We start from the raw sequence: 23,016 nt of genomic DNA, 5'->3' as shown, positions 1-23,016 counted from the left end.
AAACAAGAACCTGGTCTCTCCCGCCCACCAGCGCGCGACCCGCCGCCGCCGCCGCCCGGGGCCCGGGGCCCGGGACCCCCGCCACCGCGCGGCCGGCCCCGCCCCCTGCGGCCGGCCCCGCCCCACGCGGCCGGCCCCGCCCCCGGGACAGGCCCCGCCCCCCGCAGTGCGGGCCCCTGGGCGAGGCCCGCCCCCGCCCCCCCGCCCCGCCCCGCCGCGTGCCCTTGGCCCGCCCCCCGCGCGCGGCCAATCCGGCGGCGCCCTGTTGGCTGCGCCCGGCGGCCCGCAGCACGGCCAAGATGGCGGCGCGCGCGCAGCGGGGCGGCCCCGCGGCAGCGGCACTCCTGGCCGGCGCGCTGCTGGCGCTCGGCCGCGGGCCGCTCGCCCTCGGCCAGGCGGCGGCGGAGGAGGCGGCGGCGGCGGGGGGCTCGGCGGCGGCCGCGCCGCACCGCCGCTTCGAGTACAAGTACAGCTTCAAGGGGCCGCACCTGGTGCAGGCGGACGGGACGGTGCCGTTCTGGGCGCACACGGGCAGTAAGTGCCGAGGGCGGCGGCGGGGGGCGCGGGCGGCGCCGGCCCCGGGCGCCGCGTGGTGCCGCCTGCGCGGCCGGGGGTGCGCGGGGCCGCCGGGGCAGCGCTGATGTGTCGCTGCCGCCCGGTCCCGGTCCCGGCTCCGCCGCCGCCGCTCGGCTCCGCGCGCTGGAAACGGCGAAGCGGAACCTGCCCGGGCAGCTCCGGCTCCGCCGCCGGCAGCGCCGCCGTTGAGGCGCTGTGTGCCGCGGGGCTTTCGGGCCGAGGCGCCCAGGCTGCTCGCCCCGTTGCCGGGGGAGCCGCGCGCACGGCTCCCGCCTTTCTTGGCGGCGTTTACCGCAGTTGGCGCTGGCTGGCGCCCGGGCGTACGTACTGGGCTTTGGCTCTGAAAGTTTTCTGACGCCGGGCTCCAAGGGCCAGGAAAGAAGCTGTCCGTAGACCAGCTGTCTTTTTTTGTTGTTGTTGTTTCCCCCCCCCCCCCCCCCCCCAGCAGGTGACCCCCAAAATAAATGTTATTTAATACAAGCGAATTGATGTCTCAAAATCTGTGCCCCATTATTCTTTTGAACTACTAAACTGGAAACGAGAGCATTGCCTCCGCTTTAAAGAGCAAGAGGAAAAATCAGTGATTGCTTCAAAAATCATGTGGGACGCTTATGGCAGGAAATTGAACCTTTTGGGTTTTTTATCTGTTGATTTTTGTTTTTTTAATAAGTGTGGTACCTTCAAGCAAGGCCAATGTTCTGTGCATTTTAGTCCCATGTGGAAGGTGAATAAGTCCTCTATGAAGCAATAGTAATTAAGTTGTTTGGAATAAGGGATGCTCTTTTCTTTTTTAATTCTCCACTGTTTGAATTCTCTACTTTAAAGTTATTTTGAAAACGGCTCTCTGCCTGAGAACACCAGGAGATTTTTTGAATTTAGAGGGTTAATTAGTTGGCTAGTTGAGCACGCGCTATACATGTTATCTCGAATGTTCAGTGTTGGTTTCTTTCCTTTCTAGATGCCATACCAAGTGCAGATCAGATTCGTATCACAACATCCTTGAAAAGCCAAAGAGGATCAGTATGGACAAAAAACAAATCAATGTTTGAATACTGGGAGATTGAGGTGACATTTCGAGTTACGGGAAGAGGCCGCATCGGAGCTGATGGACTGGTATTAAGAATTTGATATAACTTAAAAAATGGGCACGCTATGAAAAAGTGGATCTCAACTTACGACTCTCACTTGTTTCCTGTAAATAGGCAATCTGGTTTACAGAAGAGCAAGGCTTGGAAGGTCCTGTTTTTGGGGCAGCTGATGAATGGAATGGTGTTGGAGTTTTCTTTGATTCTTTTGACAATGATGGAAAGGTTAGTTGGAGTCAAACATTTCTTGAAAAGATGGTATATGAAGTTCTTGCCTGTTTTTTGCACTTGCAGCTTTGTGAAAAAACACTTTTTTTAACCTTTTTCCCCTCTTTCACTTAGAAGGGCTAAACTAAAATATGCCATCTTACAGAGTTTGAACTAGACTTCTTTTTCACACAAAATTTTTTAATGGGTTCAAGTTTGAAAGTTAAAGCCTAGCACATAAATTAATCTCCACTGTATGTTGGTTCATCTGTTAGGTTTGGAAGGGAAATAGCTTTGACGTGTGTACATGCTGAAATTTGAAATGTCCGTGCACAGTCTGAAATGTTAGATCTGAAGGCTTATGTTTTGGAAGAGGCATATTGCATCAATATATGCTGCTGTGGCAACACAAATTTCTATGTCTTTCTTCAGAGATGCTTTTTCTTAAAACAAATCTGTCTTCAGCAGTTTTGCAAGAAAAGCTTTGTAGCAGATGAGATGAAAGCTGCTGTGTGTTTTTTTTTTTTCCCTCGAATCTAAAATTCAGTAACCTGGTGGTGGATACCCACTTTGGATTTTTAATTTTCCAACCCAAAATGATCCTGGGAAACTTTAATGATAGGTAGTTGATCTGCTTTGCTTTTTCTGTACTACTTTGGCTTGCTTTTGGATGTTTCAGCTATATTTTTGTAGGTGTGCAAGTTTTCTTTTTACAGTTTGCTTTCAACATACAGCAAATCTCATATATGAACATTTAAAAACTGAAGAGGACTTTTGTTTCTGCTCTTAAAGGCAAGGCATAAATTGGAACATTGCTCAACTTATAAAGAATTTATCCTTTTTTGTTCTTTTCTTTTTTTTTTTTTTTTTTTCCCCCGTTGTCCCCTCTCTTCTTTTAACTTCTGGCATGAATATGGACCCTGCCTGAAGATGGAGTCTATTAAAAGTTGCATGTGGACAGCGCTGTTTGCCAGAGCTTTGATAGCACTGGGCCTTCTCTCCTGACAAGTTTAGTCAGTGTGGTGTGAAACACTTTTTTGAAAGTGATGATGTGTCGCTTCTAGGCAAAACAGAAGTCTACCTCATGCCTGTATTAGTTCCAACGTGTATTCAAAAGTCTTACCAACTCCAATATTGAAGTGACCTCTTGCTACTTTCTTCAGTCCTAGTATGGAGAAATTCTGTGTTTGGTACATTCAGTGGAAGATGTTTCGGGCTCTAACTGGTCCTCAGCCTAATACACAGCATCCAGAAGTGGACTTCAGCTAATACTGCCAACTTAAAGCACTCTAGTTATGATGTCGATTTAAAAACTGCAAAGCTTTTTTCCCCCTCCTTCTAAAGCTATGTGTTGTACTAGAGTTGAATTCATTATTTCTGTGTTCTTTATTTCTCTGATGACAGTGTTTATTTTAAAACAAGTCTAATATTTGTTGTACTTCTGAACAGCTGAAGTTGCAAGAACTGTGCTAAATCTGTCAAGGATTTAGAGCACGTCTCCTTTCTGTGATCTTTTGGAGGCAAAAAAAATTGAGAGCTCGTTCTCTGCTTTGGATTCTGTAGTTGCTTTCAACATCTTGTATATGTTTTCACTGTTCAAATCTTCCTTCCAGACATGATCCACAACCAAAACTGGGCTGCCCATTGACAGTCAGCATTGAATTCTTCTTGTTAGTAGCTGTCTACTGTGCTCTAAGAGAGATTAGCCTTGTGTTGCGTTAATTAATGCTTTGCAGTTGAACTGTTTGTACACACCTGGTGCAAAATATATGCAAATATACTCTGAATTAATTCAATATTACTATTGTTAAACTGAAAGAAACAGTAAGAAGATGACTTTAAAAGTATTTCAGTGGCACTGGGCAGGTAATACTGATACTGAAGCAATTAGGCTAACTTTAAAGTCCATGGGTTAAGAAGTAGTAACACTGGTGTATTTCTGTATACGGGAGTGCTGTTGTCTCATGTTGTCAGAATCTGTATGACGAAGGTACACAGTTTGGTTGCAGTGTTTCTCAGAGTATTAAAGAAAAAAAGTTCACTCCGTGCCCCAAACACTGTGAATTGAGAATGATATTGTTTCTCGAGCTCTTGAAATGAGTCTTGTTTCTTAATTCTTAAATTTGCTCTCTCTCCAGTGGAACAATATGTTCCTCTGGGGGATGATGAGTTTAAGTTTTGAAGCAGGAGGGGAGATTACCTCTGAAAACCTGTGTTCCTGTAAAAACTGGGGTTCATTTCCTAAATGCTTGGAGGCAACCGGGTGTAAATCTGTTCTCTCATTATCCTTTTAGCTTGTTCTCGCCTTCTAGCAACTTAACCTGGGATGTATTTGACAGAGTTGTAGTTCCTCAGGGTTTTCTAATGGCTGTGGTGAGGTCAGCAGGGTGCCAACATGCTGTCTGTTCATCTGTTTTTCCCCTGTGATGTGTAACCAAAGTCAAATATACTAACTCCTCCATTAATTTTAAGACCTATGTCTTCACTGGATATGAATTTCTCCTAACTATGGTTTTAATATTTATGTATTTGTCAAATGATGGTAATTAGTACATCCGTAAACTTCATTTGTTTTTTCACCCCTAACTATACAAAGAACGTAGCCATCTCTCGCAAAGCGTGCAGCCTGACACAGAGCTATTTCAGTCCTTTTACTTTCTGTGCATCGGGACTACACGGGAATAAAACACCTGCAGTGTGTCTGTAGCCTAATGTCTTTATATGCTGTAATCACAGAAAGGCAATCAGTGATTTTGTGTATCATTTCACCTTTTTTTTTTTTTTTTTTAATAGAAAAATAATCCTGGTGTGATTGTTGTAGGCAACAATGGAAAACTTTCGTATGACCATCAGAAGTAAGTAAATATCTACCACTAAACTAACATTGAAAATAAAGTTTTGAATGGTGAAATGTTGTGCGAAACTCTAGGTGTTTTTTCCACTAATAATAATAATAAACGAAGTAATATGTTGCATGCATAGGAGTATCGGTATTTAGTAAGTACTGATGAGAAACTGCATTCTGAAAGCATAGATTTCCTTCTTTGAGGAAAAAGTGTAAAAGTTTATTTTATACAGAATGTTGTTGTTCATCTGCATTCCTTTAAATTTGAGGTTTTATTTTAATTAAAACACTATCTTGGCAGTAGCAGCACAGAAATGAGCAACTGATGGATATTTAAATGGTACGTGTCCTTAGGGAATGTGTTAACTTGGATAAATGGAGGCAGAGATTTTTTGCCTTTTCATTGCTTATTGTTAGCCACACGCTGCTAGGAACTACTGAGAATGACTAGCTGACATCTGATTGGTTGTTAGTGAAATTTATTCATTTAATTTTGGCTCCTAATGGTTTATTGTCAGCAGCGCCATTAACATCTCTTTGAGCTGTCTGAGAAGAGATGTTTCCAGCTTACTTGGTGCAGTCCAGGCTAGTTGTTTCAGTCTCAATTCACAGGTGCAGGCATATATTCTAGAAGCGTGCAAACTTCCCTGTTACTGCTTTCTATCTGTATTGTGTCCTGCGTAAACATCTAGTACTTTTGATCGCAGAGCTTTAGGAAAGCTCAGTGCACTTGTGGGGTAGCTTTTGCATTTTGAAAAGTTAGCGTGGTGCTTCTTACTGATGATGCCTTGATGCTTTTTGTCTTGGTGGGTAAATCATAAAATATAGGTTTATACAAGTTGTCTTCTTTCATAGTGATGGTTCCACGCAAGCACTGGCATACTGTCAGAGAGACTTCCGTAACAAGCCCTATCCTGTCCGGGCAAAGATTACATACTACCAAAAAACATTGACTGTAAGTACTCTGAAATAACATAGTAACTCATGTCTCTCTGCTTTTTAAGTGTGAGATTGTTGTAACTCTTTCAAAACCCCAAATAACCCCATATGCTAATCGCAGTACTTTTGAAAATGATGAGCTCAGCAGTAGAAGCTGGAGCGCAGTGCAGCGTGTTCAAACACTGGACAAATTCTTTTAGCTGTACTAGTGCATCTGTAGTTTCCTGAGCTGTTTTGGCAGGTATTACTGATCTTTTGATTTTGATCTTCGGATCTTACTTACAGGTCAGCCCTGCTAGTGTACCCATATATCTTCAGACCCTTCTGTTGATGTTGACTGGCCTACAGAGGTGTCCCAGAGCCAGCGTCTGTTCCTCAGCTTCCAAGTGGTCGGGCAGCCCCTGAACTAGAACAATATTTCTTGTGTTGGTCTGACAGTTGCTGAGGCTTCGCCAGCTGATTGTAAGAGGTTCCTGAAATGTGACTAAAAGCGAAGCTCGATGGCAGTAGATTTAAATTTGCTATTTGAGGCTTCCCACCTCCAAGAACTACTAAGGCTCTGAACACTGGAAAACATGGAAAAATCACTGGTGTAGGGGAGTGCCCAAGACTACTTAAAAACTATTCAGATTGTTATGAATGCTGTCCAGAGGAGGACAGAAAAATACATGGTGCTGGGTTGAGACCCCTGTGAAATGAAATGTTTCTTTTCTGGCTTCTGGTATCAGCTAAAACCATACTATTCATAGATATTAGCCAGTTAAAGCAGCTGCCATTTTGTAGTAAAAGTGTATCTAAAAGTAAACATGAGGGCATCTAAGAGAAGATGGACACCGTACTGTGTCGTAATGGTCTAGGCTGTTTGTTACTCGTGAATGAAAAAACTTGGATTTTTTCCCCTTTGCGCACGTGCCTTGTCCTTGATGGTTTATCTAGGAACTCCTGACACAAACAGTGCGACTAACCTTAGCCGTTCTGTGAATGCGTCTGTGGAGGAAGAGAGACTCTGTCTAAGCTTAGAGTCAAAGTCAGATCGTTAAGAGGAGTGACTCTACTAGATCAGACCGAAAGTCTGTGTTGGCCAGTATCCTATACAAAAGTGTCACTGACAGACTGGCCTTCAGTGATCTGCGAGTCAGAGATTTCTTGAACCAAAGTTGATAATACTAGAACTTGATCAGTTTTTCGCACATGAATTTTTTTTTGCTGCTGCTTATAACTGAAAAGAATACCTTTGTATACATCTCTGAATTTTACACAGTACGTGCTCTTAAGAATAGAAAATGTTGAGTTTTGTTCATGCTGAACTTTGAAACAGGCCTTTTTTTCCTTCTTTTTTTTTTTTAAGGCAAGCTTATGTATTTTATTTTTAAAAGTGCATTTTTGAAATGAAATAATTCTTTATTTCTAGCATTAGCTGCTAGGTTGCCTAATAAGTTGTATTTTTGGCCATTGTTGTACATGGCCAAAGCAATTAACACACATGGATTTATGTAGTAAAAATTATATGCATTTTTCTTTCCAGGTGTTAATTAACAATGGCTTTACTCCAGATAAGGAAGATTATGAATTTTGTGCAAAAGTGGAAGATATGGTGTTGCCATCACAAGGATATTTTGGAATATCTGCAGCCACAGGGGGGCTTGCAGGTAACATAGCTCCTCACTGACTATATTTGGGTGCTGCATTAGATTAGCTACAAAACAAATGAGAAAATATGTACAGCTAAAGCTTTTAGTAAAAATCAGTTTAGCAACTGATGTTTAAAATTCCAGTGAACCTTGTTGTCAGTGATAAGATATTTGATGTGAAAGAATGTCACTGGCTTAAGAGCAAAAACCTGGGCCACCCTGGCAGTAACTGTTTGGCATAGATGAAACGAATTACTGACCTCTTTCTACTACCTGACAAACAACTGTCCAAACTGCAGAGCCATCATTGTGATGCAGTTACGTGTGTTATGTTTTGCATGTGAGCCTTAAACTGATGTAAATCAATTCTACCCCAAGGCTTTTAACTAACTCTGGAGATCAGTTTTTGAGGTGGAGGGAAAACGTTAAGAATTGTGCCAAACTGTGTTGTGATTTGCAAGGCTTGAAAAGAGCTTTATTACTGCTAGTGTTGATCCATTATACTGATTGTGGTCGATGATAGAGTAACTAATCCTCACCCATTTGCAAAGTACTGATATGCTTAGGCTTTTTCCTGGCCAGAGCAGAAATGCTTTGGCCTGACAAAGACATTGTACAGTCTCATTCCCTACTGCCCAAGCTTTTGGGAGGACTTTGGGAAGACGCTATTGGCTGAAGATCCTTTGCAAATACAGGCTTGACTTGAGAGTTTGAAGAGTATGAATATAATTAATGTTTTTAACTTGTAGCAATAGCAATTAACAAGTTATTCAATATACATATACACTTTTTTTTTTTAAAAATACAGATGACCATGATGTCCTGTCTTTTCTGACCTTCCAGCTGACTGAACCTGGCAAGGAAGTAGTAAGCATCTTTATGTGTAATTAGTAAAACATGGTATTGTGTATTTTTTTTATATGTAGCACCATATGATGGCATTTCTTCTAAAATCATACTTAGCTTCACTGCTTTTGAATTTTGGCATGTAGCTGTGCTATCGTCTCTTGTGGAAAAATGAGACTAATACTGTAGTGGTTCAGTAAGAGTTACGGTTTCAAGACTAGGATTCTTGAAGCAACACTGAATCAACAAACAAATCCTGCTGTTTTCCTTGCGTGTTTTGTTTTAATCTAACAACTGGGAGTATACTTTAATACAGTATACTTTGGACAATTAATCTGTTTTACTTTCAGCTTCCCATTCCTCTAGAGCAACTGCATACAAGAATAGATGCTTTTTAGCAGTAAAACTTCATTTCTTTCTGATCACAAAGTACAGATGCATCAGGAAAAAGCTGTGGGTCTCCATGGAAACTTCTGATTCCTCAGTTCAGCTTAATATCAGGGTGCTCCACTAGTCTGTTACTTCTCCTAAAAACTGAAATCTAGACAGTCTTGTTGGAGAATGAGTTATATAGGAGTCTTTGAGAGCTTTAAAGACTGATAGTGATAAAAATCTCTCTTTCTCCTTTTGATAACATTTTAAAGCCTACACCAGATGCAGAAATTCCTCAAAAAGATAAAGAGAAGTATCAAGAGGAGTTTGAACACTTTCAGCAAGAACTGGATAAAAAGAAAGAGGAATTTCAGAAGGAACATCCTGATGTGCAAGGACAGCCAGGCAAGTTATTTGAGCAGTTCTTCAATTGTCAAGGAAAACCTATGTTTTCCAGGGTACTCCAAACTAGGGCCCGATACTGTGAAATGCTGATCTTGCTATGCTCTTACTGATGTTGTTTACCTTATTTAAAAATCTTTGGTCTTTTGTGAAGTGCTTTCTGAAATACAACGTTCCTTTGTCATGTCTGCATTGAGAACAAAACAAATGAAAAGAAACTTAATGAGAATGATGAGGGTCCATGATGAGGGACAGTAGGAGGGAGTGGTCATGTAGCCCTTAGTAAAGTGATGATTTAAGGGAGCATGTTGTTTTTTTTGGTTATTTGAAAATATATTTGAAAGCTAATCTTATTGGTCTGTTTCTTATTGTTGTGGATTGAATTAGCTGTATTTAAATGCACACACATGAGGAACATACTTTCGTCATCTAGACCTGAAACGTCGGGTTGTCAGAATGGATTTATGTAGTTAAAGTAGTAAGTTATGACTGTTCTTTGCTGCGTTAAGCTTCTGATCTTACTTTAGAGGTTCTACACTATTCTAACATCATCTGTGTTGAAAATACTGTCCTGCTGAGATATTGCCAACCTTACTTTGCTAATAAATGGCTACCTTTTTGCCACAAAGTCTTTTGGGCTTTTCTTTCTCCTGTTGCAGCTGGGAAAGAATTCACTCAAAATGTGCAAAGTCACCTTTTTATCTCAAGCTACTTTTTTAAAAGTTTCTCTCACTTAATACCTGCACCTCTGTTCAGAGAGAATCTTGATGTTAATAGGACACTAGCTTATGCAAAGGTAGCTGTCTCCTGATAATAACAGCATCTCACCTCCATTTTTATGTTGCACATTACCTGAATAGTAGAATAGGAACTCTACAAGGTGAAGTCTGGGTTTGAATGTGTGTGGTTTTCTCTGTTCAGTTTCTCTAATGCCATTTTGGTATCCCTAGCCTTGGCAATGGGGATAAATAGCCACTGCAGAAGTAGCATATTAACTCACTGGAAAAAGTGTATCTATGTGAAAACTTTAAGGTACAAGAAAAATCATAAAATGCGACATAAGAGCAATGCATGTAAGAATTACCTGTTCTTTTTTTTCTTGTCAGCTGATGATCTTTTTGAAACTGTGAGTGATCGTGAACTGAGGCAAATCTTTGAAGGACAGAATCGGATTCATCTTGAAATCAAACAGCTTAATAGGCAATTGGATATGATTCTGGATGAGCAGAGGAGATATGTCTCTGCAGTGACAGATGAGATTGCCAAAAGAGGAGCTGGTGTTCCAGATCAACAAGGACAGGTGAATTCCAAAAATATACCGTGGTTGAAAGCTCAAACTAATTTCAAAAGCGTTATCGATTTGCTTTTCCCAAGATATGTTGATCTTTACTGCTTCCACCCTCCACCCAGATTTCCCAGCAAGAGATTGATGCAGTTGTGAAAACTCAAGAAGAGGTCCTTAGACAAGTGAATGAAATGAGGTAAACACTTTCTAAATGTTAAGACCTTATTTTGCATTTTGTATCATTTTCTACCTTTTTAGTCCCATTTATTATTTCAGTAGGAGAGTTTTGACAAACTTGAAATGTCTGTGTGTCAGTTCCTTAGTGGTGACTGTCTGCATACATTCAAGTTCTGTATTTAAAAAAAAAAAGTGTGTATGTGTGTGTATATATAATGTATATAGTTCATCTTCCTATGGTGGCTATGCCCCTAATTTGCCTCATTTATCATCACATTCAACCTCAACAAGCAAGTACAGAGTCTCTAAGAACAGTCAGTTTCTGTAGAACTGCTGATATGATAATATGGTGCCTCATGGAAACTTGTTCTTGTGACTTTGGAGCGTTGGAACGTAAATGCTGTCAACTTGTAGCCGGTGAACTCAAACAAACAAACACAACAGCTGGAGTATCTTGTCCATATACCCTATCTATTCTTCTGATATAATGAAAACAAAAACACTCGCACAAAGATATTTACTCTAAATAAGGCCACACAAAACGTGTTAAGGCTTGTGGGTAAGTCTGATAAGTAGTTTTGCACAAATAAAAATGTCTGCACAGGTAATAGAGTTGCTGAGATTTGTTGATCTCTCTGTCTCTCTATAGATCTCTGTCTCTCTCCCCACACCCACATATATTTTTAAATATTCTTTTTTTAGAAGAGTAAGTTCTTTCTTCCATCTAGACACATAAATAAAATACTGGGGTTTTTTGGCTTTTTTTTCCCCCCCTGCCTTTGCTACAGCTGCCTGAAGCACACATATTGATTATGTTCCACGGTGGTCTGTCAGTGTTAGCAATTTGTATTCGCAGTTGTTCTGTGTTAATGGCCAAGTCTCTTAGCATTCCCGGATCTGTGCAAGCGTTGGAACGATCTTTTTTTTTTTTTTTTACTTCTATTGTCGATCAAACTTTGTGTGTAATTAAAATAACAACAGAACCCTCACCCTTCAGTTCACCAGCAGGAGTAGGGATAGGCCTTAAGAGAACATTGTTTGTTAAAGGCATTTGAAACAAGGGCCAGATATGGAAAGTACTTAATGGCCTCACCAAAAAAAACCCCCAAAAACCAAAAAACAAACCCGCCATTTTCACTGGGCAGCATTCTTGCGTGGAATACTTGAAAAGCTGGTTCTGTTTCTGAGAGTTTTGGGGGTGGAGGGGGAAGACTGAAGTAGCTAGAAAAACCTGGCTGAACTGCCACGCTCCAAAGGGTTGTGATCAACAGCAGAAAGTCCAGCTGGAGGCCAGTCACTAGTGGTGTCCCCCAGGAGCCAATACTGCTCAACATTTTCATTAATGACCTGGATAGTGGGACAGAGTGCACCCTCAGACTATACAAAAGTGGGAGGAGAGGCTGATACATCAGCTGGTTGTGTTGCTGTTCGGTGGGGGGACCTGGACAGGCTGGAGAAATGGGCTCAGAGGAACCTCATGAAGTTCAGCAAGTGCCAAGTCCTGCACCTAGGAAAGAAGAACCCCTTCAACCAGTACAGGCTGGGAGTTGACCAGCTGGAGAGCAGCTTTACAGGACAGCACCTGGGAGTCCTAGTGGACAAGAGCTTGGACGTGGGTCAGCAACGCTGTTGGCCTTTTCTGCCCCAAAGCAACATCCGGGCTGCGTTAGGAAGAGGTTGAGGCCAGCAGGTTGAGGGAGATGATTTTCTTTGTTTGTTTGTTGCTCCCTCCTACTCAGCCCTGGTGAGGCCACACCTGGATTGCTGTGTCCAGTCTCTGAGCTCCCAGTACAAGAAAGTCATGGACAGACTGGAGCGAGTCCGGCAAAGAGTCACAAAGATGCTTAAGGGCCTGGAGCATCTGTCATAGGCTGAGGGAGCTGGGCTTGTTTAGCCTGGAGAGGAGAAGGCACAGGGGGGACCTTAGCAATGGGTATAACTACATGAAGAGGAGGGGAGAGGATAAAGGAGATTGAGCCAGGCTCTTGTCAGTGGTGTCCAGTGACAGAATGACAGGCAATGGGCACAAATTGAAATATAGAAAACTCCACTTGGACGTAAGAAAACTTTTTTTTATTGTGGAAGTGGTTGAACAGTGGAGCAGGTTGCCCAGAGAGGTTGTATAGTCTCCATTCTTGGATGTACTGAAAACTTGACTATGACTAAAAATTTCTTAGTTTGTTAGATAATAAGAGAAATTGTCATGTGGTGCTTGCACAATAAAAAAAAATTATGTAGAGAAGACTATGCTAACATTAAATTACTTTCATTTACATTGTCTAGTGAAGGCAGGCTGTATTGTTTTGTTTTGTTTTTCACATGCTATTGTATTGTGTAGACCCTTTTGTTAATCTTGTCCTGATTTCTTGTGGGGTAGATTAGAAACAGTAAAAATGTTTTAAAACTGTACTGTGATGGAAGTACCTGCCCTTTACATGTGTGCTGCGTGCTCTCATTTCACTATTTAGAAATAGTTTTTGTTGTTCTAAGGGTGAATGTTTTATGGTCTAAATTAATTAGTGATGACTTGCGTCTATCAAACGATACATCAGTATTTTTTGCTGTAGGAGGTAATCACGTTAAAGGAGACTGACTGGTGCAGACCTAGTTCCTTGCCTAGATGAACTCAGTTGTGTGACACTTATGTAACTTGTTGGAATCTAATTGTTCTAGATTAAGACTGTCATGTTCTTTTATCAGAGGACTTTTTTTGCCAGTTAACGCTCTCGGGAAACTTCTGTATCTGTAGGGATACTTGTAAGTGTCTAAGCACTTAATAGTTTTGATTTTTAAGATGCAGTTATTTCAAATGATTGTCTGAAAGATATGCTGTACCTTTTCAAACTAAGTTACCGCTTGATGTACATACAGATCTTAACCTTGAAGGTGATATACTGGTAAAACGTATGGACCTCAGAAAAGTCCTGTATTTGAAAGGGAAGTTTATACACTGCATTGGGAATGTTTTACAATTGTTCTTTTTAGCTGAAACTTCTTTAAGTTGCTTTAACCCTTTATTTACAGTAGTTCAGACAGTCATTATCTTTGGTTTAAGGAAAAGGAGGGAAAAAATTCCTATAACTTCATGTTGTAGTGTATAAGCAATTGTTTTGTTTTTGTTTTGTTTCCCCCAGTATTAGTTCAAAGGCAGCCTCTTGTGATTCATTTAAGTAGGTCAGGTTTTTGTAGAATGAAGATTAGAGTGCTTCCATTTTTTTGCACTTGTTCTTCCAGGAAAGCTCTTATGTTAATATTCTTGACAAATCTTTATACCTAGCAAGCAAATTAGATTTTCTTGTTAACATTGGCAGTCTGCCCTTCTAGTGACTATTTATTAGGTATGAGTTTGCGTAACATCATCTTAATATTTTTCTTAGATTAAAGAAATGTTTCATTTATAGATAGAAATGAACAGCCCGCTGTTGCCTTGTTGGTCATCCCGGAGGAGAAGGACTTACTGTCTAAGTAATTTTCTTGTCAAGATTTGTGGATTTCTTAATCGTCTGATTATAGAAGAATCTTGCGTGTTTATACAGTAGAAAGTAACTGCATGATATTGTTTATGTAAAAGTAACGTAAATTAAATTTGATACAGGCCGTGTCTATTTAGGGAAGGTATTTTGCTTTTAACAACAAAAGTGGATCATTCTGGGGGAAGGCGGGTGTGCAGATTTCAGTTCCTTACATGTAAGGTATTAGAAGGAGGGAGAAGTACAAAATCAGTCATATAATTGTGCTCTAGCACTGAAAATTGTGGGGGAAAGTAAACAACGTGGTGGATGTGGATGGACATCATTGCTATCAGCGTTTTTTAGGCAGTGGTCATGATAGCAAAGTGTTTATTTTACATGGGTTATTTAAAAAAAAAAAAAAAACAAAAAACTCTTAGAGTGAAAACTTTGTTTTCAAACAGGTTATTACAACCCTAATTCAAAGTACAGGTAAATATTAAGCAATTTACTTTGAATAATCTATACAATGACAATAACTAAAAAAAGAAAATTCCTGGATGAAGTATATGCTAGTTTAATTCAGCACAGGTGTGTTTGTGGTTTTTTGTGTTTCATCTTGTTTTGTTTTTTGCATTCATTTTGCACGTGTAAATGCTACTGCTCCAAAACCAGAAACCTAGCCTGAGAGAAGGTAGGAGAGCTGCTTTGACGAGTGTGGTTTGCGGTGGCAAGCAGAAGCAGACAAGTGTATTTTTGGTAACTATGCAGCCTTAGAAATGAACTTATTGAGCTAAATCCTGAGAGTTTTGCAGGAGCGCGAGGCTACCTGTCTGGCTTCCAGTGCGGTACGTTATCTGGAACTACAGGAAACGTAACTGTGGAAGGTGGTTGATCTTCCGGTATGTGCTGGGAATGGGGTTGAGCTTTCATAAACACGAAAGGAAAAGGGGGGTTCCCGGATCCCTTTGTTCCGCAAGTGAGGCGAGCTTGCTTTGTTACGTGGGGAAAACGCAGAAGAGTGGAAGTGCAGTATGTTACATTGATTTTTTTTTTTTTGTGTGTGTGTGTCTGTGTGCGATTTTCATGAGAAAAATTGGTAATCTTCAGTTGGAAGAGAAGTTTATTGTTAATCCAACATTTAGCGGGGACTGTAATTGCTAAGTTTGCTGCAGTGGTGTATCTGCAGCCTGAGAGAATTGTGAAGTGTTGGTTAATTCAGTGTAATTTAGTATGAAGCTGCTTTAAGTAATTTAAACATGCTGTATGTAAAGTTACCACAGTGGAGAGAGAGCTGCTGTGAAACTAATCTAACGGCATACCCATGCCTTGCAGTATTTACTTTTAGAGCTGACATAATGCTTTTTAATATATATGGGACCTTAAGAGTTTATTTTTTCTTTCTTCCTGTTTTTTTCCCTAAACGGAATTGAGTTGAAATTTAACGGCATGAAGAGCAACTGATGTAGAGCTTAAAGGTGGACAGCACCTTTATGAAGGTTATTTGTAAAGTTTTGATACTTGCAGTTTTCACAATGAATATGAGCCAGTTAAAAATTCAATAATATAATTTATATAACACTGACAAGTACGGTTATGTGTTGCTGTTCCAGTTACCCAACACATTGTGTTCAAGCCAGGTTACCTTTTTTCAAGTGAAAGTTTAATTGCTGATCAGCAAGGCCTTTACCTTGAAGGTATCAAAGTAAGCTCTTATCTGAATAAAATGTAAAGTTTTAAGTAAATTAAAAAGAAATCCAAAGACATTCATTCTGATTGTTTATTCTGTTAATAACAAAGAGATTAACATTCACATGATAAATACTTTAGCTGTAGTGTAATCCTCTTTGCAACTGAAAAGAGTCATCATAGGAGCAAAAAATTATATAAACATATTGATTAGAGATTAAATGTTTTCCCCCATTGATTAGTTTAGCTCAAGCAAAATTAGTTATGGAGCCTCAACTTTTTATGAATTTAATTTGATTTGTTGTAGCAGCAAAATGAATACATGTGAAGACAGTATTAAGTATTATGACAATGCAAATGGGAAATGAGTTTCTCATATAAATGGTAATCATGACACAAGGATGTATTTAAATCTTTTCTTATCCCTAAAGCCTCTTCTTTATTTCTTACATGATTTTTTTTTTTTTTGGAACAGCTTTTAGTTTTCTTGAAAGATTGCATTATACTGTGTTTATCCTAAAGCCTTGGCCATAGCCTCAGATTCAGACCACTTGTTTTAGACTTCAGGCAAAGCAGTTGTCTAGTAACAGAATATTTGCCAGATCTTGCTTTCAGTATGATTTTGGGACATGGTGCACTGTACAAATTCAAACTCTGTGTGGAATTAAATTTAAAAAAAGTACATTAGTTTGGTTAAGGAACTGCTTCTTCATAGGTGTTCTTGGAAGATAAGAAATATGTCCTACCTTTTGGGGAAACTACGTATTTCAGACTAATTTTAATGGACGAAAAGGTGTCCAGTATAAATGCTGTTTATGGAAAAGTGTTTGATGAAAGATGTTGTGTTGTCTTGTTTCAGAAGTTCCATGGCTGACACGCTGAGGCTGGTCAGTGGAGCTCAACATCCGGGATCTGCTGCGGGGGTCTATGAAACAACTCAGCACTTTAATGACATCAAAGAACACCTTCATGTAGTAAAGAGGGACATTGAGCATTTAGTCCAACGAAATATGGTAATTTATGTGCTGTTAGTGTGACGTGTGACTATAGTGCTTCTTTATCTGGCTGTTAGTAAAAGGCTGAGATGAGCCAGCATGCAATTTACTGAGCTATTAATCCTTCATTAAGCTGCTTCACTAAAACTGTTCTGCCTTGACCTACCATCATGATCTGTCTTGATGAGAAGTTTTGCACAAAGCGTGATTTTTACTCTAATATCCTGTGGAAACAAGGTCAAGCAATTAGGCTTTCTAGGTGCTCTTTTGCACTTGCCCTGCTACCTAGCAGTTCTTGAACTTGGTGGCCAGTTGTTGTCAAAAGTTGCAGAAATGTAGGGTTGTCTATTATAATTAAATTCGTATGCATTTTGTAAAATGAGTAGCTGGGGAACACAAACCTGCTTAATGAATGAAAAGCTGCAGCATGAATTAACCTATATTAGACACTGAAAAATCTTTGCAGAGGAGACTCTCTCTGCATCTGCACAGAAGGGAGGAGCCCAGAGGGGTTTAATCAGGGGGAACCTAGCCTCTGCTGAGAGTCTCTTGAGTATGGAAGATGGATGTTCACACGTTCGGTAGCACTTCAGCCTAGTGTAAGTAGTAGTTAAACTGAAATAGTTTATGATCACATGCAAGCTTTTTAATTTCTGGGATAATTTACCAATAATTTATTCTTTCCCTTATAGCCCCTGGATTAACGTCATTCAGCTTATCTGAGAAACATAAAGGTGAAAGGGGGAAGTGAGGCAGGGTGTTATACCGTGACTTTCTCACAAAGTAGCTGTCATTTTTTCCTCTGCGTTTTCTGCTTGTGTTTTATTTCTAGATCATATTACAAAGATCTTGTTTTGTTTCATAAATAGAACTGTTTTGATGACATGTCTTGTTTGCTCTTTTCTCAAATACTGTTTTTCTTGTTTTTTAGCCATCTAATGAGAAATCCAAGTGTCCAGACTTGCCACCTTTTCCATCATGTTTATCTACAGTGCACTTCTTCATATTTGTAGCAGTGCAAACAGTGTTATTCATTGGTTATATCATGTATAGGTAAGTATGTTTTTCTTTGACAGCAATGGGAGAAATGATTTTGGAAGTTCTGACTTGATAGGCAGTTGAAATAGTATGATTATGGTAATGTTCTTTAAAACAAACAGTCCTTCAACTTGGAAGGAACCTTGGGTAGTCTATATTCCAGCCTTCTGCTCAAAGCAGAGTCAACACCAAATTCGGACTAAGTTGCTTAAGGCTTACGTTAGTCAGGTCTTGAAGACCTCTAAGGATGGAGAATCCACCACCTCTCCAGACCCCTCTTCTAATGTTTAATTACTGTAATGAAGTGTTCTTTTTTTTTTCCCTCCTGTATATCCAGTGGGAATCTGCCCTGTTTCACTTGGACTGTTGTCTCTCATTCTCATAACGTGCATCTCTGTAAAAAGCCTATCTCTGTCTCCTCAGTAACCTTCTTGTGGGTATTGGAAAGCTGCTGTTAGTTTGGGGGTGGCGGGCAAAAGCCTTCTGTTGTCCAGGCTGAACAACTCCAGATCCCTCATCCTCTCCTCTTAAGGCATGTGCTTTAGCCCCTTACCATCCTTGTGGTTCTCTGCCGGATTTGCTGAAGTTTATTAATAGGTTAACAAAATCTGATGTAATTTGGGATTTGAGTTCTTTTTGCTATATGTAGTTTAAAAACTACTTATCCCACCTGACAAGACAAATACAGATTTCTCAGTGAACTTTGCATATGATACATATCCTATGGTTCTCAGCTGCATTCTAGGTTCAAATACTGCAGAGGTATGTTAATGGAATAATTTGAGGAAAATACATGAAGTTTCTTAAATGTCAGGCTTGCCTAAAAACTGTGTTGTGTAGGAGAGGGGTGAAGGTTTATTGCTCGTGTCTTGGAGGGGGTTTTAAACAAAGCCTGATTGGGCTGAATGTTGGCTATGTTCTCTTTCTCCTCATTGTAACGTCATTATATTCAAATTAAAACTGTGGTGGTGGGGAACTCTCGAGGATAAGCATCTGCTTGTTTGGTGGTCTTCCTTTCCCCCTGTCCTCCAACAGGAGGAGGAGTAGGGACCAAAGCAGCTGCAGAAAGCAGTAAGGCTTACAGTGCTCTACAAAGAAAACACTGTTGCCTCTGTGGACAGATAAGTAGTATTAACTTAAGAGGACAGTTGCTGATAGCGCTGACTGTTATCGTGGCTGCTTCTCCACAAGGTGAGATAGTGCATTTTCAATGTATTTGTCATCTGGAAAGATGGCTTCCAAGATAAACGAGGATACGATCCCCTTCAGTTCTTTCCGGTGCCCTTGTGATTCTACCATGTGTGTGTGGTTGAGCCACAGTATTTGTATCAATTAAGAAAATAAATTAATCCTTTGTCAAAGGGAAAAGGTAATCCCATTTCCAAGCAGTTTCTTTCAGTGCTTAGTTGCATATGTTTCCTTTTCTGTCATGGTCTTTAGGCAGATCAGATGCTGCCAAGCTTCAGAACGCTTCCGCTAAAGCATTTAAAGAAAAACAACTTTATGCTCTTTCAGTTTCTGGCATCTATCCAGAATGTTTTCTTTCCGTGTGTCTGATGCAAAGTTGGAACTGTAGTCATGCTTCCAATGCTTTTGTGAATGGAGAATACAATACACTATTTTTGTGATGTGATTTATGTTTGGTTTCCCGAAATCTCTGTGGAAGAGGAGCAAAATCTTTTATCCCAAAGTGAAAGAAATATTTCTGAAACCAGTTAGCTAGTTTTCTATTGTAAGTACTTTATGAGTTCTCTTCTGCTTTTTCTTTCAGGAGTCAACAAGAAGCAGCAGCCAAGAAGTTCTTTTGACGACTTGTTCCTTTTGTGTGTACATATCAGTATGCACAGAAAATTATACAATTCTGTAAATGAGGGAAATTTTAGTGTTTGATATACTTCAATATTGTAAATTATTGCATTTTGTTAAACAAAATGAGTTACTGTTTAAACTGTTAATGCTAAAGTTAAAAACAGACCGGGGAGCAGTGGAGCAAATACTAGGTAGGGGAAGGCCAAGAACCCTATCTAGGTCTATGTTTCCAGCTAAATTTCTGATAAATAGTGTGGATTTGTTAACATTCAAGAAGAGGGAATTAAGACACAAAGATTTGATGGTTGTTGATAATAAAAGTTGCAAACTGATGATTTGTGCAGAAAGCCTACCACTAAGTATCCTGACATGTCAGTTTTTTCCTCTTCCTCACTTCTCTGTTTCGGGGGAAAAAAGTTGTTACGAACATTTCATTTCTTTGCCATTTGGATTTAATGTTTTTTAGAATGATTTAGTAAATTCTAACTCTTCATGAAATGTAGATTTACAAATATTTTTTTAATATGTGGACACAAAGACAGGCCTTTAACAGTCCAAATGTTGGTATCTGGTATAGAAAGCAAACAATGCAGAATAAGCAAACAAAGGCTTATCTCCCTATTTTGGGTTTTGTTTTTAGGTAGTGAGAGAAACACTGATAGAGTAGTCTCCTTGAGTATATCATGGGATTGATTTCTGTTTTGGAGTTTCAAGTCTGTGTGTAATTTTGTTTAGAGATTTGTAGAACCTTTTCAGCAAAGATAACACTGGTTACACCTCTTCAGATCTGATTTTGTTAAGGGCATATTTAATCTGGGAATTTGCTTTACTTTTATAAAGCTGTCTTGTGTCTTTCTTGAATCAAATATGGATACTTTGATTTAAAATCTTGAAGCAGCAAGTATTCTGAACTACAAACATTGAGTGTTATCCATTTCTTCACAAGCTGTTTCTGCAGACGTGCTTGTTAATCCAGTAGCTGTTGCAGAACCAGTACTGTGCATCAACTCCTGGTTTAATATCAAAGGCATAAGACTGAACACTTGTTTTTGATTTTGCTTATCATGTGCAATTTGCTTCAGGAAAGAAACAAAGGAGATAGCCCAAATTGGGAACGTGAAAGGGATTCTTTTTGCCTTGTTTACATATCTGTGGTAACTTTGTCCTTGAGTTGCTTGTGTGTAGAATTGGGATAGAATTTTTAAATTCTATAAAATGCACAAATGCATCAGAATATTTCACTTTTAATTCTGAATCTCTTTATCTGAAGACCTGCAACAACTATCTAGAACCTAACATACAACTTCTACTCCTTTGGAGTGCAACACATGCTGCCAAAGTCACTATAATGGAGAACATTTTAGTATTGTGCCTGACAATGTGAAGGAATGATAAATCTATGCAATACATTTTGTTACTTAAATTACAGAACGTCCAGGAAGTGGGTGCCTGTGCTATACCAGTAAAATGATACTACCTACACACCTATCTATATAGCTACAGTATGTAGTATGCTGTAAGTGGTATAGCTTAATAAATTCATTCCTGAATTTGAGACGATTTTGTTTGCTGTACTAATTGGAGAAATTACTGCCTCAAGCTAATCTTGCTGAATAAATAGGGTAGGTCAATAACCCTTCGGAGAACCACAGTAACATATGGGAATTTATTCTTTCAGTTCTCACACCAGCAAATATTTACAGGTGCCTTGAATCTAAGCTATTGCAACCCTGACTCTATTCACTAAATGTAATACGTCGTCTTAAACTACTCTGAAAACGTACAGTGTTGTTCCTTTCAGTCCCTAGCTTTCCTACATCAGTGCAACACCTAAAGAGAGCTCCCTCGCTCACAGCAGGCTTTGTAGGACCTTCCATATGGAAAGGCTGAAAAGTAGGTCCGCATATCTGGCATGATGAGGAGCAGCTCTTAAGTATTAAGTTGGAGGAAGCATGTGTTTCTCTCTGCTGTGAATTTCTCTGACTGTACCTTAGTTCCAAAAAGCTGAAGCAGCCTGTGCTGTTGTGTCTTGTGTTAGGAAGAAGAGAAGGCTGGGGGTGGTGTCTAGGGACAAACTTGCACCTACAGTTTCGTTTTCAGTATGGCGCTCAGCTGCTGTGTTTATGCTGCTAATAGATCCACCTGTCTCCCATGTGTAACTGGGAATCTTTTGCATTGGGGAGCAGAAGGTCTAAAGCGTAACATCCAGAAAGTGGTACTTTGCTTCATGCCTAGTTTAGGTCACATTCATCTCTTCTTGGAACTTCCATAGTTGCCTTGCCATTCCCTGGAGCAAATGAAAGCTCCTAATCGTCTAGCCCAAACTTTGTCCTCTCTGTTCTTGAAGTGGTTGCAACAAATTCTGACTGTAGACTATTTATCAGTAAAAGTAGCCTCTGATTATGGCTACTAGAAGTTTCTTTCAACACTGTAAACGTTTCATTTTGTCAAGTAAAATTTTAGGACTAGAAGAAGACAGCTTAGAATCCACTTTGACGATATGGAGGGGAACAAGCCTAGTAGTATTGAACTGTGGATGATAAGTAGCAAATATTATTTGGCAGTGACAAGAGAATCCCATTGTACTGGTCAGAGTATATTAAAGTAAATTGTCACACCTGAATCTTTTAAACAAAATCCACAATCATGTTTGTAAATTCCTAGCTTCCTGTTTGAGGCAAATTTGACTTGTATCAATTACTGTAACAACCAAGACTTCTACTGTGTTAAAAATTCAAACAGCTGACATTTAATGTTTATTTCTGACAAATGTAACTTGACAGTTGGAGTTCAAAGATAACCTTATTTGAATAAAGATACATATTTTCGGTAAGCTTCTTTTCTTTTAATTTGATACGTGTCAATGAAGTCCATGCGCTCTTATGTTGCCGCAGCAGTGTATTTCAAGCGTTCTTTACCCTTTGTTGTTCGGATCTCAAAAGCTTTCAAACTCTCTGGGTTCAGTCCTGCCTGATACTGGAGAGTTAAGGGCATTCAGAGACCGAGACTCCGCAGACAGATGACTACCCTTGGCTAAAAAGCTGTGCTGAATCCAGTGTCAGGCCTTTCTGTGTGAAGGATTGTGTTCTATTTATCCAGGAGAAATGAAGTTTAAAAGAGTAACTCTAGCCGAAGTGTAACGGATTCACTCAAAGCTTGTGCTACAGGAGTATCAGACTCGCCTTGAGTATTGGACATTTAAGGCCATGTTTAAAGTAACATGTGAACTTCTAAATCTCTTAATTGCAAATTGAATTGCTTCTTGACTGCTTTGGCTACACGAGGTACCTCTTTTTTTTGAGCTGAAGATTGCCTACATGTCTGTAGTTCTTTCTCCAGATTCCCCAGACAGCCCTCCTCTGGGTGCTCAGGTCCTGTTTGTTGGAATAGGTTGCGTTTACCCAAAATAATGCAGCCTGTATCTCCTTGTTTGCTATTACTTTATCCAGTAAACTGGGTGTACGTGTTTACAGGAAGAGCAAAGAATCCCCTCATTGGCCATCATTTGCCCCAGCCAGGGGCAAATCCCCTGAGAGGTGGAGGACCTCCTTAATTGCATCCCTTCAGGCTGAGAAAGCCCTAAAATGCCTTTTTCTGTCTGAACGAGTGGTCAAGTGATCGTTGCATAAAAGGTAACATCCTCTCCTGGAAGAAGGAAAAGGGGAAAGTCT

The 23,016-nt window shown here is 40.1% G+C and overlaps 1 protein-coding gene across 1 annotated transcript; it reads left to right on the top strand.

Moving 5' to 3' along the window:
* The first annotated feature begins 299 nt into the window (after positions 1 to 299).
* On the top strand, positions 300 to 21,754 carry LOC138064594 (protein ERGIC-53-like). Its single transcript, XM_068927931.1, has 13 exons — positions 300 to 534; positions 1,535 to 1,689; positions 1,779 to 1,886; positions 4,662 to 4,723; positions 5,569 to 5,668; positions 7,178 to 7,301; positions 8,092 to 8,150; positions 8,774 to 8,906; positions 10,010 to 10,203; positions 10,314 to 10,384; positions 16,363 to 16,516; positions 17,430 to 17,551; positions 19,308 to 21,754. Exons 1-13 carry the CDS (start codon positions 300 to 302, stop codon positions 19,342 to 19,344), a joined length of 1,554 nt encoding a protein of 517 aa, XP_068784032.1. The 3' UTR covers positions 19,345 to 21,754.
* The last annotated feature ends 1,262 nt before the right edge of the window (positions 21,755 to 23,016 follow it).

The sequence above is a fragment of the Struthio camelus genome, chromosome Z (genome assembly GCF_040807025.1).
Source record: "Struthio camelus isolate bStrCam1 chromosome Z, bStrCam1.hap1, whole genome shotgun sequence".
Taxonomy (NCBI): domain Eukaryota; kingdom Metazoa; phylum Chordata; class Aves; order Struthioniformes; family Struthionidae; genus Struthio; species Struthio camelus.
The sequence above is the reverse complement of the archived record's forward strand: the minus strand, read 5'-3'. Positions and strand labels throughout refer to the sequence as shown.

Bases quoted from the DNA above. Each gene is read 5' to 3' on its own strand.
- LOC138064594 (XM_068927931.1), top strand. From the start codon at position 300: ATGGCGGCGCGCGCGCAGCGGGGCGGCCCCGCGGCAGCGGCACTCCTG. The intron at 5,669-7,177 runs GTAAGTACTCTG...TTTTCTTTCCAG, and splicing joins ACTACCAAAAAACATTGACT to GTGTTAATTAACAATGGCTT. The intron at 16,517-17,429 runs GTAATTTATGTG...CTTGTTTTTTAG, and splicing joins ATTTAGTCCAACGAAATATG to CCATCTAATGAGAAATCCAA.